The sequence below is a fragment of the Bos indicus x Bos taurus genome, chromosome 9 (assembly GCF_003369695.1).
Source record: "Bos indicus x Bos taurus breed Angus x Brahman F1 hybrid chromosome 9, Bos_hybrid_MaternalHap_v2.0, whole genome shotgun sequence".
Lineage (NCBI taxonomy): Eukaryota > Metazoa > Chordata > Mammalia > Artiodactyla > Bovidae > Bos > Bos indicus x Bos taurus.
The window spans coordinates 74,221,970-74,237,072 of NC_040084.1; the positions used below are offsets into that span (position 1 = coordinate 74,221,970).

Below are 15,103 nucleotides of genomic sequence, written 5' to 3' on the forward strand. Positions count from 1 at the left end.
GGAGCAACAGAAGGAGCCAGGCCACAGCTTTCCTTGGCCTGCCCACTCCAGGTCCCCTCCAGGAAGCCCCATGTCCTTGGACGGTGACTCTTCTCTCCTTCTCACTGATGTAAAGTGGGAGTTCTGAATGAGGGTTTTGTGCGGTGGTGAATAAGTGCTGTTTCCTGAAGAGGCACGTCAGGGAGGCCTCTGTAAATATGGGCTTGGTACCGTGAGGTTGAAGGGCAGGTCTGACTGCCCTTGGGCTTGGGGTACATTTGCTGCTTAAGGATCATCCTTTGACCATCTCTCCCTGCCCTGTCATTTCTCAGATTGCCTTAAAGTGTGCTGACATTTGCAATCCTTGTAGAATCTGGGAGATGAGCAAGCAATGGAGTGAAAGGGTCTGCGAAGAATTCTACAGGCAAGGTTAGTAGGGATCCAATTGCTGAGTGTTCATCACCCCCTCTCCTTTTGGGCGTTTATCCTAATAAAACAAGAAATGGATTGTCTATTGTGACATTTGTTATTTCATCAACTCTTATTATCCCCACTTTTCTCTTTAAACCTTTTGCACACCGTCTGGCCCTTTTTTGGGAATAATTTAAAAATAAATAAGTTGACTTACTATGGAAACAGGTAGTAACGAGGTACAGTAACATGAGCAATAGAGGGATATAGATAATTTTTTCATGGTTTTTCTCTGTGGATATAAGAGGTGCAGGACAGTTTGTCTTTTACTCTGACCTTCATGTTAATGAGCTGAGCACGGCTTAAAAACTAAATGCCATTTGGGGTCAATGTTTTCCACTCTGACAGAAGGACTCGGACTTTTTTTGTATTTCTTTCCCTTGCTTTCTTAAAGTGAATAAAGAAATAGAGCATATTTAGTCAGAGTTCATCCTCTCGTATATACATTGTGAAAAGACAAATGGTCCCAAGTTAGGGTATAATTTTTAAGAGGTTAACCTCATTCAGAAGTAAGGCGATGAATTAGCAGCAGAATCTGGACATTGGGTGGGATCTTGGCCTGTAAATACAGCTTGTTTCTTCAGGCCTGGTTTCAGTGCTCAAGATGTTTTTTCAGGCACAACAGTGCCCTGATGTTAGCGACAGTCTCAGGTCTGAGAGGCTGAGAACAAATAAAGCCTGAAGTGTCCCACATACCCGTTCTGTGGGGGGTCAAGTAGCAACAGTGAGCCTTTTGGAGACGCCTCAGTAGAAAGATGAGTCAAAGATATTGAGATGGTCCCAAAGACAGAAGACAAAACAGAGCAGATTGGGTTCACATGGGGCCAGAAGGCTCTGCTCCCCATCTCTTTCCCTTGGGTAAAAGCACTCATGTAGTGTCCATTCTGTAAAATTTCACTTCAAATGAGTGTGAGTGGTTAGTAATCCAAAGGTCACTTCTAGTTGTCCATGTTACAAGATCACCACTGAGGGAAAAACAAAAGGAAATATGATGAACTTAGAGACGGGAGGTTAGATTAGATAAGATAAATACTTTACTATAAAATATAGAAAATATTGAAATAGCCCAATGAGAGAAGGGCTAGGATCTTCATCCTTAGATATCAAACAATGGGACAGAGAAAAGATGCCACCCTGTCCCTCTTGGTTTTGACTCAATCATGTGTTCTTGTTGACACTGATTGAAGTTTAACCCTTTCATTTACTTATCTTACACTCTCCGAATTGTGAGCTGCTTGGGGCAGGGATCGTGTCTCTTGGGCAGATGGCAAGGCATACAGAGCTGGCGAATCAAAGTTGTTAGCTAAGTGGAATAGATGGAATCAACCAATAAAGGTAATCTGTAAGATGCCTTTGCAAAAATTTGTCCTCATAATAATACTCATGTGCAACATTATAGGGGTTCCCTGGTGGCTCAGTAGTAAAGAACCAGCCTGCCAATGCAGGGGACGTAGGTTCCATCCCTGGGTCGGGAAGATTCCCTGGAGAAGGAAATGGCAACCCACTCCAGTATTCTTGCCTGGAAAATTCAAAGGACACAGAAGCCTGGCAGGCTACAGTCCATGGGGTTGCAAAGGGTTGGACACAACTTGGTGACTAAAAAACAAGTAGTATTATAAGAGAACAACCTAGAACATTTGTGAGTCTGATCGCTAAGGGTGAGCTTTCATATACTTTGCTCCATATCATGTCTCCTGGCAGAGAAAGGAAAGTACAGACGATGTGTCAGGTCCTTTTTAATTAATAACCATATGATCTAGCAGAAGTTCAGCTTACTTAAGAGAAGACTAGACTCTCTGGTTATCCAAACTGCTTGTCCTCCATACTGAATAATTTTTTTTAGAAATTCTATAAAGCACTATTTGTATCATTTTGATTAATCTTCTTCCAGCTTTCCATTTAGGATTTGGGTTTCCACTGACTGCTAACAATTCCTGCCAAAATATCTCTGATGATTCATGATGCTGAGCAAAGGAAAAGCCCCAAAATCAAGGATGAGGACAGACAGAGAAAGAAAGATGAGATTCCATGAATTAGGAAGACAGTGTTAAATTCTCAGAACAGATATTAGAACTCAAACATCATTCATCCTCTTCCTTTCAATGACTCAAAAAAAGTAGAATCTCTGTCCTATGGTAACAACATATTGATATCTTCTCAGTCAACCAAGATTCCCAGAAGTTTTCATTGAACATCTGCTTCCAGCCTTGTCTAATCCTCAGCAAAGCTGTGATTTTCCTATGTGCAAAGCTCCACTGGGGGTGTCCTGAAGGAGACAAAGTATTAAAGTTAATGTCTCACAAGCTCAAAATACTAATTAGTAAAGTTCCTGGAGGAGAGAAACTGCAATTTTCCTCACTGTATTTTCTACATTGATTAACAAAGTGTCTGAAATATATAGTGCTTTATAAATCCGTTGAAATAGTTGAAAGGATAAATGATCCAACTGGAAGAAAATCCTTTCATGGTGGAGGTCACAGGAGAAGATCTAGTGCTAAGGATGATAGAATCTGAGCTGGGTATTAAAGGATGTGTAGTGACGGCACTGTCCAGTAGGATAGACACAAGGCACGTGTGGCCATTAAATTTAAAATAATTTGATTAAATGTAAAATTTAGTTCCTCAGTTTTATTAGTCTTATTTCAAGGGGCTACTATAGTGGGCAATGGAGAGAATATAACCATCATTGCAGAAAAGTCCCACTGATCTGGATAGAGAGGAGTGGAAATGGAAAGAGGTATGGGGAAGGGACCATCCCTGTGCCTTATAGACCAGATTGGTTCCAGAGAAGGTAAGAATAAGAGGATCTGTTGAGGCCCCTGTATACCAGGCTGAAGTGGAGACTATGACAATGGGAGTCATCTTAGAAAGTGCAAGTAGGGCAACATGTGTAGTTGAAGTGGAAGAAATACTAAAGAAACTAGCTAAGAAGCAGAAAATAAGAATGAGTTTTTAAGAAACCAGACGAAGATGTGAGATATGTATATGTATGTGCAACTCTTTGCAACCCTATGGACTGTAGCCCACCAGGCTCCTCTGTCCATGGGATTCTCCAGGCAAGACTACTAGAGTGGGTTGTATGCCCTCCTCCAGGGGATCTTCTTGACCCAGGGATCAAACCCAAGTCTCCTGCATTGCAGGCAGATTCTTTACCACTGAGCTACCAGGGAAGCCCATATATATATATATATATATATATATATATATATATATACATATACATACACACACACACACACACATATATATATATAATGGAATACTTTAGTTGTTGTTGTTTAGTCCCTAAGTCGTGTCTGACTCTTTGCAACACAATAGGCTGTAGCCTGCCAGGAATTTCCCAGGCAAGAATACTGGAGTGGGTTGCCACTTCCTTCTCCAGAGGATCTTCCTGACCCAGGGATCAAACCCACATCTCCTGCCTTGGCAGGCAGATTCTTTACCTCTGAACCACCAGGGAAGTCCACAGTGGAATACCACTCAGTCATAAAAAAGAATGAAATTTTTGCATTTGTGAAAACATGGATAAACCTGGAGGGTGCCATGCTTAGTGAAATAAGTCAAACAGGAAAAGATAAATACTGTATGTTTTCACTTATATATAAATCTAAAAAATAAAACAAATGAATGAAAAAAAAAAAATGGAAACAGATTCACAGATACAGAGAACTAGAGGCTACCAGCTGGGAGAAGGAAGAGGAAGGGGCAAGACAGTAGTAGGAGATTAAGAGGTTAAATACTACTAAGTATAAAGTAAATAAGACACAACGATGTAATGTACAACATAGGAAATAGCCAATATTTTATAATAACTTTAAATGGGCTATAATCAAGTTATTGAATCACTATGTTGTACACCTGGAACTAATTTAATATTGTAAATCAACTATTCTTCAATTTGAAAAAAGAAAGAAGCCAGACTAGAATGAAACCAGGGAAAAGAGATATTTCAACAGAGAAATAAAGGAGATTTGCTGCCTCAATACAGAAGGTAGAAGGAAGAGAAACTTCCCTCCAAGTGTCATGCTTGACTGAAAAATCCCTATTAATGGAGCTTAGGAGGTGAGGAGTGAAATAAACTTAAGGAGAATTCATTTTGATACTAAATGGTGTCATACCTGTCCTCTCAAGGCCGTTATCACCTGGCTTCCCTGAACCCCTCAGGGTAAGCCAGAGTGATTTCCTCACATCGGTTTTGAGAATCACCATGGCCCTAGAGACCATGGGAGGAATGGCTACAGTCAGAGAAAATGACAGAAATGTGGCATCTCAGAAGACGGTAGCTCCGTGGTTAAGTGCAGACTTTCTGAAGCCAGACTTCCAGAGTTAAATTTAGGCTCCCCTCCTCATTGCATAAGGACTTAAGTCAACAAACTTCTCTATGCTTCATCTCAATGTCCACATCTTGTAAAATGGGGGTTTTATTGAGCTTGTTGTGAGGATTAAATTAATTAAATAGGCAAAATGCTTAGAACTGTGCCTGACACACAGTAAACATGGTATAAATATATGTGTTTTTCTCCTCTGGTTTAGAGGGGTGCATTCACAGCGGTGAATTCAGCTAGTGGTTCTGAGAACCAGCTTCTCTACTGATCAACCAGATTGTTTTTCCCAATGAGAAAATTACCCACCATTTTTCACCTTCAGGAAGAATCGATAAAGCATTTTGATAAAGCTTTGCATGATGTATTTCTCCTTTGGTCTTCTAGCTGACAGAGGCATTATAAAGAAAGATCATCCTTACATGTATATGTATGACTGAGCCCCTTCACTGTTCATCTGAAACTATCACAACATTGCTCATCGGCTATATCCCAGTAAAAAATATCAAGTTTTTCATTTTTTTAAAAAAAGATCATCCTGACCTTTATACTTTATTTAACTTTTAGTTATACTAAGTAAAATTCTAAGGAGTCAGAATGAAAGAATCAGACCCTTATTTTGATTAATTTTGTAGCTAGAGATACTCTCATATGAGATCTTTCTATAAATAGTTCCTCTTCCTTGTTTCCTGCCTACTTATTATTCCTGATTGTTCAGGTGAAACCAGATGAGAGTCAGGCAGAGTGGAAGGAGGGAAAAACGTAAAACCTGTTTTCTTAATCTGTAACTTCAAACCAGAACTTCTATCTCATATCAGGAAACTGGCCATTCATTTTCCTGTTTTTATAAAGTTTTGTTCAAAAGTTTATTCTAATCCCAGAGCATACCTATTAACAATGGGCCTATTGCAAATGATCATTGATACTCTGATATTTTAAATTTTCACAGAAATTACCAGAGCAGGGCAGAGTCAGTCATTGCTAGAGCATTCCTAGCAACAAGGCAAGAAACAGTAATTCCCAGGTAACTCCTTCCAACTAGACCATTAACAATTGCAAGTTCTCCATTACCAATGTGTTTCTTCTTCTTTCTTCTTAGGTGATCTTGAACAGAAATTTGAACTGGAAATCAGTCCTCTTTGCAATCAACAGAAAGATTCAATCCCTAGTATACAAATTGGTGAGTTGAGCTCAATTGTAATTTTAAATGAATAATTTTGGCACCTCGGCCAAGAGTCACAAAGAAGATCTACACGCAGCTTTTGAAAGATCCGAACTAATCAAAGCCCTTTGAATAACCGAATCCAAATAAACACTCTAGTCATGACCTATCTACTAAATAATTATCAATTCAGATGAAAACTAGAGTAAAGTTTTTGTTATGGACCCTTAATAAACAACTTGTATTAACTTTGTTGTTTAGACTTGAATCAAAACCAAATGAAGGAAAATAACAAGAATCAATTGTTGGCTGCTAAAGGTCAGATTAGCTCACACTCTCTTTAGGACTTGAAACATGGAAAATCTATAGTTTCGGATCCTTCCATTTTGGTCACTACCCTTCATCCTCAATGCATAATTTCAAAGCCTGGGTCCCCAGACTCAGGCCCAGAAACACATGTGATGTGGGGTCCCATGCTTCTTCACTTCAAAATGTATTTTCAGTCTTGTTCTCTTAGGGCCACACTCTCAAGTGTCAATTTCAATAAAGTGTTAAACTGTAATGCTAATTCCTTTAAAATAACTATTCGTTTCTCTCACGTCTTTAAACACTCTACCAATTCCATCTACATTTAAAGCAAGTCTTTCTTTTCCTTGCAGTTTCCTCCAGTTAAAACCAAACTCAGAACTTGAACTCTTTTACTTATCAACTATGGCCCTGACATGTACCAGTTTTTAAGTTTTTCTTAACTGCCTTAAGACAGTTTAGACAGAACTGCCTTAAGACAACTTAAGGCAGTCACAGTGCAGTAAGCCTCAAGGCTCAATGTCTGGAGATTGGGAGGGCACGGGGCACCCAAAAATATCAGCTGAAAATTGAGAAAACCAGGCAGTTAGAATGATATGCTTCCAATTACTGAGGGTGAAATTGAATCCATAGTCTCACAAAAGAGTCTCAAAGTCAACCTAAGGAAATAGGAACAAAATTAATCTAGTTTTTAAAAATCTGAAGGGAATATGCAAATATTAAAGTAGATATATTGGAACACTGAAATTATTGATAATTTTTTTCCCAATTGCCCTTAATATTGTTATGTTTTGTTTACAATTAAACTGATTCCTTCACCTGGAAAAGGGAGAGGGGTGTTGTTATAAAAAGCAAAACCCAGGAAGCATCCAGAGCAGAGAAAGCTACAGAATTGCTGGGGAGGGCGAAGGGCAGCAGTATCAACAGAATTCAATCTCAGCTTCCTTGGATCCAATGCTGTATCTGATTGGAAATTCTGCAGATGCGATTCAAAGGAAATAGACCCTAACCCAAATCCTAATCCCGGGGCCCAGTTTGTTAAACTCTGGTTAGAAAGGAATTTGCCAGGCACCTGTTAAAGACATTTTCACCCCCCAGAGAAAAGCACTCACATTGTTAAGCACACAACCTGGATTTGAAAGACAGACTTGATTTCGAGATTCTATTCTCTTGTTGTCATGAGAACACACTTATTTTGTCAGATCATATGTCCTGATTTTCAGCTCAGGAAAATGTGGTTACCATAGATACCTGTTTTTAAAATGGGATGAGGATTGAGTGCATAGGAAAATCCCATGGATGCTACGCCAGCACACCAGTAATAAAGAGAAAGAGTGATTATAAAACAACCCTCAGCAAATAAATCTTTCTGTCTCCATTCCACATCTCCCACCTCTGTAGGTTCAAAGCTGGGAGGTGTGGTGTGCAGGGGCATATCAGGCTAAACTGCAAAAACCCAGATAGATAAACAGAGTCTAATGGGAGCTGTGCGCTCTAGCCTCCCGAACAAGTATTTTTCCAGTGGGTGTGAATAATGCAGGTAGTTCCTCTGTCCTGATTCCCTTGGGACTGAAAATGTCCTCTCTTTTTCCTTTCCCAATTCACAATGAGGTTTTCCTGAGTGCCATCTCAGGCTTTGATCTGATTCTCTTCTTAAGTAATTCACATTTACCCAAGTGAAACAAGGATTTAATATCCACCCCTCACCCACCTTCCTCCCCACTCCCATCAAACTCTGCCTTTCAAAAAGAAGGTGCTAAATTAAATGAATCTCCAAGTGGTGAAACCTGTAGAAAGATGGGCTTCCCTGGTGTTTCTCAGTGTAAAGAATCTGCCTGCAATGAGGGAGGCCTGGGTCAATCCCTGGGTCAAAAAGATCCCCTGGAGAAGGAAATGGCAACCCACTCCAGTATTCTTGCCTCAGAAATCCCACGGACAGAGATGCCTGGAGGGCTGTAGTCCTTGGGGTCACAAAGAGTCAGACCCGACTGCGTGACTAACACTCTGACTTTCATAGAAAGATAAGGAGATAGGAATTCCCTGGCAGTTGAGTGGTTAGGATTCGGCAGTCTCACTGCCTGGGGCCCAGGTTCAATCCCTGGTTGAGGAATTAACATCTTGCAAGCCATTAAAAAAAACAAAAGCTAGAAAGATAAAGAAAAAGAGGCTTTCTTTAATCCTTGTTAACTCTGAGGCCATCATTTCTCCCCTCCCCGACATGTACCCCTTCAGGAGGACAACGTCCCCACAAAGTCAAGGTGAATGTGAATGTGTTAGTCGCTCAGTCGTGTCCAGCTCTTTGCAATCCTGTAGCCCACCAAGCTCCTCTGTCCATGGGATTCTCCAGGCAAGAATACTGGAGTGGGTTGTCATTTCCTTCTCCAGGGGCTCTTCCCAACCCAGGGATCAAACCTGGGTTTCCCACATTGCAGGCAGGATTCTTTACCATCTGAGTCAGTTTGCACAAATACAGTGGGGACCTCTGCGACAGCCTCGAATCTAATCATGCAGAAGCTTTGCTTCATGAGAAAAACTGCCTCACGGTGTCTCTTCAGACTTCAAAATCACTCTCCTATCTCCTATAAGAGGTCTTTATATCTAATGAGTAGAAATATAGAGATGCAACTCTAGAGTAATTTCAGGAAAAAAATGAGCTCAAGTTTTTAAGTACTGGGTTTTTAAGTGTGGGATTTGTAACTTTTTAATACTTAGGGTAAACCTGGTAAATATTCACACCTTAAACTTCAGAATAGTGTAACAATATTGCAGACTATCTTTTTAGATATATAATATCTCTTAAGATGCAATATATTCAAAATTAGATATGGAGGTAGTCTAGAATAGCAAGCAAGAACATTACAGAATGAAATCTTAATTGTCTGGCTCCCTACATAACCTTATCAAAATGTACACAGTAAGTCGCTGGCTTAACTTTTTGCTCCTTAGAGTCAGGTTATCTAACATCATCTTATAATATTTAAATCGTATTTCACATCTAATGAGAGAATGCAGACACATATACTAACATTTAGAATCAACGTATCCTTTTCTCATCTCCAGAGCATCCTCAAAGGAGGATGTTTGTCCAATAAAAAAATAATCCAGTCAAGCCTAATAATTCACATGCCTATAAACACACAGGGATAGTTGTCAGAAGATTTCACTATGCTGAAAAAACTTGCCTCTCCCCATACCACAGAAGTCCCCTTCTCCCAATACCAACATTTCAAGGGAAATACAATAAAACCTAAATATATCCAAGTTTGTGATGAATCCAATAATTCCAACCTAGACTGGAAATTATCTTTGCTTTAATAAATCATGCTTAATATGGAAAGCACATTAACAGTGAGACGTGATCAGAAAGTTTAACAAGGCTAAAATAATTAAGAGAACAGACATGCTAACAAAGAAGTCTCATATCAACCCATCATATCTCATCATTCAAGCAGAACTTTTATGCAGGAAAAAATCTGTTTTGAAGACTAATGAACTTTTATTATCTACACCTGGTTGCTTAACGTAATTGAAAGTAAGACAAAAATGTGAAATGATAATCCTGAAGAAATATCTTCAGGGTAAATGTATGAATGAACTCTTCAGATGGTCTAAATCAACCACGTGTGGCTTCCTGGTGTCACTTTCCCTTTCTTCCCCTCCCTCAGCCACCTTCCTTAGTTCTAGCTCATTTTTTTATTTTTTAACTTTTTTCCTTATATGTCTTTATCCTTCTTCAAATGAAAGTGAGAGTGGCTCCGTCATGTCGACTCTTTGCGACCCCATGGACTATATAGTCCATGGAGTTCTCTAGGCCAGAATACTGGAGTGGGTAGCCTTTCCCTTCTCCAGGGGATCTTCCCAACCCAAGGGTCAAATCCAGGTCTCCTGCATTAAAGGCGGATTCTTTACCACCTGAGCCACAAGGGAAGCCCAAGAATACTGGAGTGGGTAGCCTATCCCTTCTCCAGTGGATCTTCTTCAAATAGTAATAGCCAACATTTATTGAGTGTTTGCTATGTGCCAGGAACTTTCTAAGCATTTCACATGTGTTATTTCATTGTCCTAACAACTCTATGGGTTTGGTACCCTTCTTAACACTTTACAAATGCAAAAACAGAGGCATAGAGAGATTAAATGCCAAGCCTAAGGTGACTTACCTTATGCTCCTAGGCTGAGGGCAGGGACCACATCTTGGAGGCCTCCATACCCCTGGGGCCGAGTACATCATGGGCCCAATCGTGTGAGAAGTGGTCTTTACTGCCCTGCTGGTGATGACGTTGGCCTTGCCTGTTTCAGGTTTCATGACCTACATCGTGGAGCCCCTCTTCCGGGAATGGGCCCACTTCACAGGACACAGCGCCCTGTCTGAGAGCATGCTAAGCCATCTCGCGCACAACAAAGCCCAGTGGAAGAGCCTGTTGCCCAAACAGCACAGAACCAGTGGCGATGGCAGCCCGGACCACAAAGGCCCAGGGACTGAGGACGAGGAGCAGACTGTGACCGAAGGCGACGCCCCGTAGGGCCCGCCAGGCCCGCGCCCTGCTCTGCACACTGAGATTGACAGCCTCCTTGCGCAGAGGCCTCTGGGAGGGCGGATGCTTCGAGGGGCTCTTGCTGATCAAACCAGCCCCTCTCTGGACATCATCCAGGAGCTTTTCGGAATCCACCCTCCTCCCACTCACCTGCCTCCCTCCTTTTCCCAAGTGTACAGAAGCCATCCGTCACCTCAGCATTAGCTGCCGAAATGAGCAACTCCATTCCACGATGAGGGAGCTGATTCCAGGGACCGGCTTGGCCCTGGAGGAGAAGACTAGGGAGTAAGAAAGAGGTGCTCTTGCCGTGGCCCTTCGGGCCCTGGGTCACACTGTGACGGGTGGCACTTCCTGAGTCCAGAGCATTTTAGCCTCGGCCATCAGACTGCTGATCTGCATGACAAAAACACCAGCATATTTGGAACTCCAAGGATATTGGTCTTAAGTGCAAGAGCACAAACGAGAGAGAGTGTTAGAGAAAGTACCTTCTATTTTAATAATAATTATTATTATAAAATAATAATAAATCTTTTTAACTTTTCTATTTTGTGCACTAGACAATGGATCTAAAACTCTGGACAAAGATTATTCAACGTGATAATCATGTACCCAAACGTGAACAGGGGGTTCATTGTTTTGTTATGGAGTCCATGCCACTTTGGGTCAGAGATTTGGCATCTTCTCAATTTAAGAAACCACGTTTCCTATCCTATGCGAGGGGAAGGTGCTGTACAGTTCATTCCTTTGCACCATTAGTCAATCTGTCTTTTATCAATAACTCAGATTCAGTGACATGTTTATTTTCACACCTGTACATCTTCTGTAAATATCAAGCGCTACTGATTCCCATGCCAAAATACATGAGTATTATGGGATTGCTACCTGTATAAACAATGGCACTGTGAACAGAATACTGTTAGTTTTAATACAAGAGAATGCATTTGTAAATATGGTATAGAGTTTATTAATATACTATTGTTTGCAGATAAAGGCCTTAACTTTAAACACCTTTTCATCTTCTGAAAGCTGCCCAACTTAAATCCTCACAGATGTCCTTCTGAACTGCCTCCCCATGTCCATCTTGATGCTTTCCAGCTAAGGTCACAAACCAAAACTGAATAAAGTCTTTGAGGAAATATTTTGGAAACTTCACATGCATTCCGCTTGAGACCACAGTGTCTAATCTATGGCACCAAGCATGGTTTCCTCAGATGAACAAGACCCTTCAACAAACCTGAAGTCAGTTTCAGCACAGCGATGTTGCACTCTGTTTTAGCAAGCCAGCTGATTAGCGTGTGTTTCTACAGCTCCTGTCAAGGACATGGTGGTGTGTCGGCCTCATGGGCCGCATGGCAGGTCTCACCAGCCTTCCATAAGCCTGTCAGCTAACCATCAGGGACTTCCCTGCTCCCCTGTAACACCATCGTCTGCTCCGGCTGTAGTACCAAAGCACCTTTGGTTTACGGTTGGCGTGAATTTCTTTGGTGTTAATAGTAACTGGATTTTTCTTTCTCTTTCATTTCATATGAACTACCCAACTGTTTAGCAGACATTAACATCATTTAAGGAAAGAAAATATTTCCATCGTCTGGTAGAGTTTACCTTCCTCGCAGGTTACTGTGGTTAATTATGACTCTAGCTAGCAGAGTCACCTTGGAATTTTGTTGCCATTTTTTCTGCAGATACTTGGCTGGAAAGTCAGTTTGTTACAGCATTCTTCTCTAGTCAGCTAAACTCCGTGCATTGAACCTTTTCTTTAGAAGTTCCTGCATAACTAATGTTAGATGAAAATTGGCAATGCCCCTTTCTTTTTATCTTCAACAGTGTGGTAGTGGGGAGAATGATAATATGATTGTTTCTGCTACTATCAAGCTGTTTCGCAAGCTGATAGAACCTCAGCTAACTCTCATTTCCTAAGTGCAGCTCTTTTTTTTCCCTCCTAACATACAAATGAAATGTGAGAAACTTGACTGGATTGTATTAAGTTCCTGCAGAAAGGCCGAGGCTTGCAGAATTAAGGTTTAGGGTGAATTGGAAAGTTGGTTGTAGTTTCATTAAAGTAGGAGGGATGGTCAGAAGGTCCTAAAGAAAGTGTGAAAACCTCATGAAATGGGTGGATAATAAGTTGAAATTATTGATATGGGTAAGAAGGGAAGTTGTGAAAAATTAACACTAACTTTGGGTTTGTTTTTTGGGGTTTTTTTTTTTCTTGTAATAACTATAAACTGACAGGATTCTTTATGGCTTTAATACTCTGAAGCTCTTAGCTTGGTGAGTCCTCAAAAGAGAACGCATTGAATGTATTTCTGCTTCCAAACTCGCTTATTTTGGTTTGGTGATGCAGAGGACTTTTGAGTACTCTAATTTTCATGAGATCAAATCAAAGAAAGCAATTACTGGGGAAGATACAGGAAAGATAAGGAAGAAGACACTGTTTTAGCTAATGGAACCTCTCCTTTGAGTTTAGAAAACGAACCTTGTTTAAACAATATTTATATCATAATTTAAATAAATAAGACTGGAGGCATTTTTCGTAGTTTCAAATTTATAGGACACAAGTATTTTAGGTCTTAAAGAAGAACTCACAGAGAAAACTACCAAATATTTAACAGTTAAGCCTATGAAGCAGCTACTAGTACAATAAAAATCTGAAGCAAAATGAGATGTGAGGCATAAACTAGTTACATTTGTCTCCTTCCTTCAACCATATAGGTTCCTAGATCCATTTTTTTTTTTTAATTGTGAAAACATTTGTTTTCTTTTTTCCTGCCTACTGGTGGCTGTCTTGCAATCTTTCAATAGAAGGAGTCCGATTACTAATTAAGACACAGCTGTTGGATCATCTGGGGACTTTATCTTCACATTTTTTTTTTCTCTGAGTCCCTGGATCGTCACTTGCTGACTTCCCAAGTTTAATTCCTTCAATGCTTGAGAAGAAGGGAATCAAAGGGTTCAGGTAAAGTTAAAATCAAAAGAGAGAATAGATATCACTGCCAGCCCTGATGGACAAAGCCTGCTTTTCCTTTTGACAGCACACGCAGTCAGTCAGAACCTTTTTCCTGAAACACTGACCTGCCCGTCACTCCCTGAGAGGCCGAGTGAACATCCCGCTCTACCTGCCTAAGGCTTCCCGCGATGGGATGAGGATCGTGTCCCGCAACACGTCACCAGATAGTGCTTCCTACAAACCACAGACTTGTTTTGTAAACTTTTCTCATGTTGAATCAGATCTGCTCACTGATTGGAACATTGGTTATGAGCTTGTATCTCACTATATTTCTTATGCTTTGTTCTTTTATGCAAACCCTTAAAATTGTGTTGTTTGTGTACACACGTGAAGTTTGGAAAACAAACAAACAAACACCTTGTGAGTTTTTGCTCAAAATGTGGCCTAAATATTCATTGGCATGTCTAGGTAAACAATGAAAAATAAAGATAATTTCTTAAAAATATCACACTATGAAAAATACTCTGATTTTCACCAGGTAGCATGTTATCAGCCAACCAGTCACATTCAAGGTCAAGGTCAAGAACACTGCTACAGACATGACTCATGTGATTGATTCCACTGGATGCTGCAGAAACAGCCATGTCCATAAAGCTATCACTTGCCAATTAGGGGGAAAGGGCCATCATTGAATTCTGCCTTTCCTCTGAGTCCTGATAGTTTTCTGATCCACATTTGTCAAATTCATATATGAATGAGAATAATGTACAATGCTTTAGGTTGTGGAACCATAGCAGACTTACTGGTGAAAAATATAGTCTTGTATTTCAGGATTGGAAGCCACCAAGAACAACAGAACAGTTCAGGCAGGACAACTGAGTGTCTAAATCTATCTGGAAATAGAGGAGAAATGAAAAAAAAAAAAAAAACACACAAAAACTATCCATGTTTCCCAGAAACAGTGTTGTATCTTTATGGTCCAGGAAGATTCCACGTGCGGCTGGGCAGCTAAGCCCGTGCATTACAACTACTGTGGCCACACGCCTAAAGCCTGTGCTCCACAATAATAGAAGCCACCGCAGTGAGAAGCCTGTGCACAGCAACGAAGAGCAACACCCACTTATCTCAGCTAGGGAAAGCTCATGTGCAGCAACAAAGACTCAGTGCAGCCAAAAATAAGCTAATTAATTTTTAAAACCTTTCAAAAAATAAAAGAGATTGCATACAAAAAGCACCCAGCACTCTGTCTGGTACGTGGTAGGCTTTTAATACATGCAAGTTCTCTCCTCTTAAATTATCAGACACTTCACAAATAGCCATTCATACATGGGTAAGAATGTGGATAATGTATGGGGAATAATGTAGTAAAGAATGCTAGGGATCT

General features: G+C 40.5%; 1 protein-coding gene across 3 annotated transcripts in view; it reads left to right on the forward strand.

The window, feature by feature from the left end:
- PDE7B (phosphodiesterase 7B) overlaps nt 1–14,224 on the forward strand; it is a 348,202-nt gene extending 333,978 nt beyond the window's left edge. For all 3 annotated transcript variants that reach the window (XM_027551638.1, XM_027551637.1, XM_027551639.1), the window contains 3 exons: nt 312–408; nt 5,872–5,952; nt 10,537–14,224. In XM_027551638.1, the coding sequence (XP_027407439.1) occupies nt 312–408; nt 5,872–5,952; nt 10,537–10,760 (402 nt within the window). In that variant the 3' untranslated portion in view covers nt 10,761–14,224. The remainder of the gene's footprint in view (nt 1–311; nt 409–5,871; nt 5,953–10,536) is intronic.
- Nucleotides 14,225–15,103: the final 879 nt, after the last annotated feature.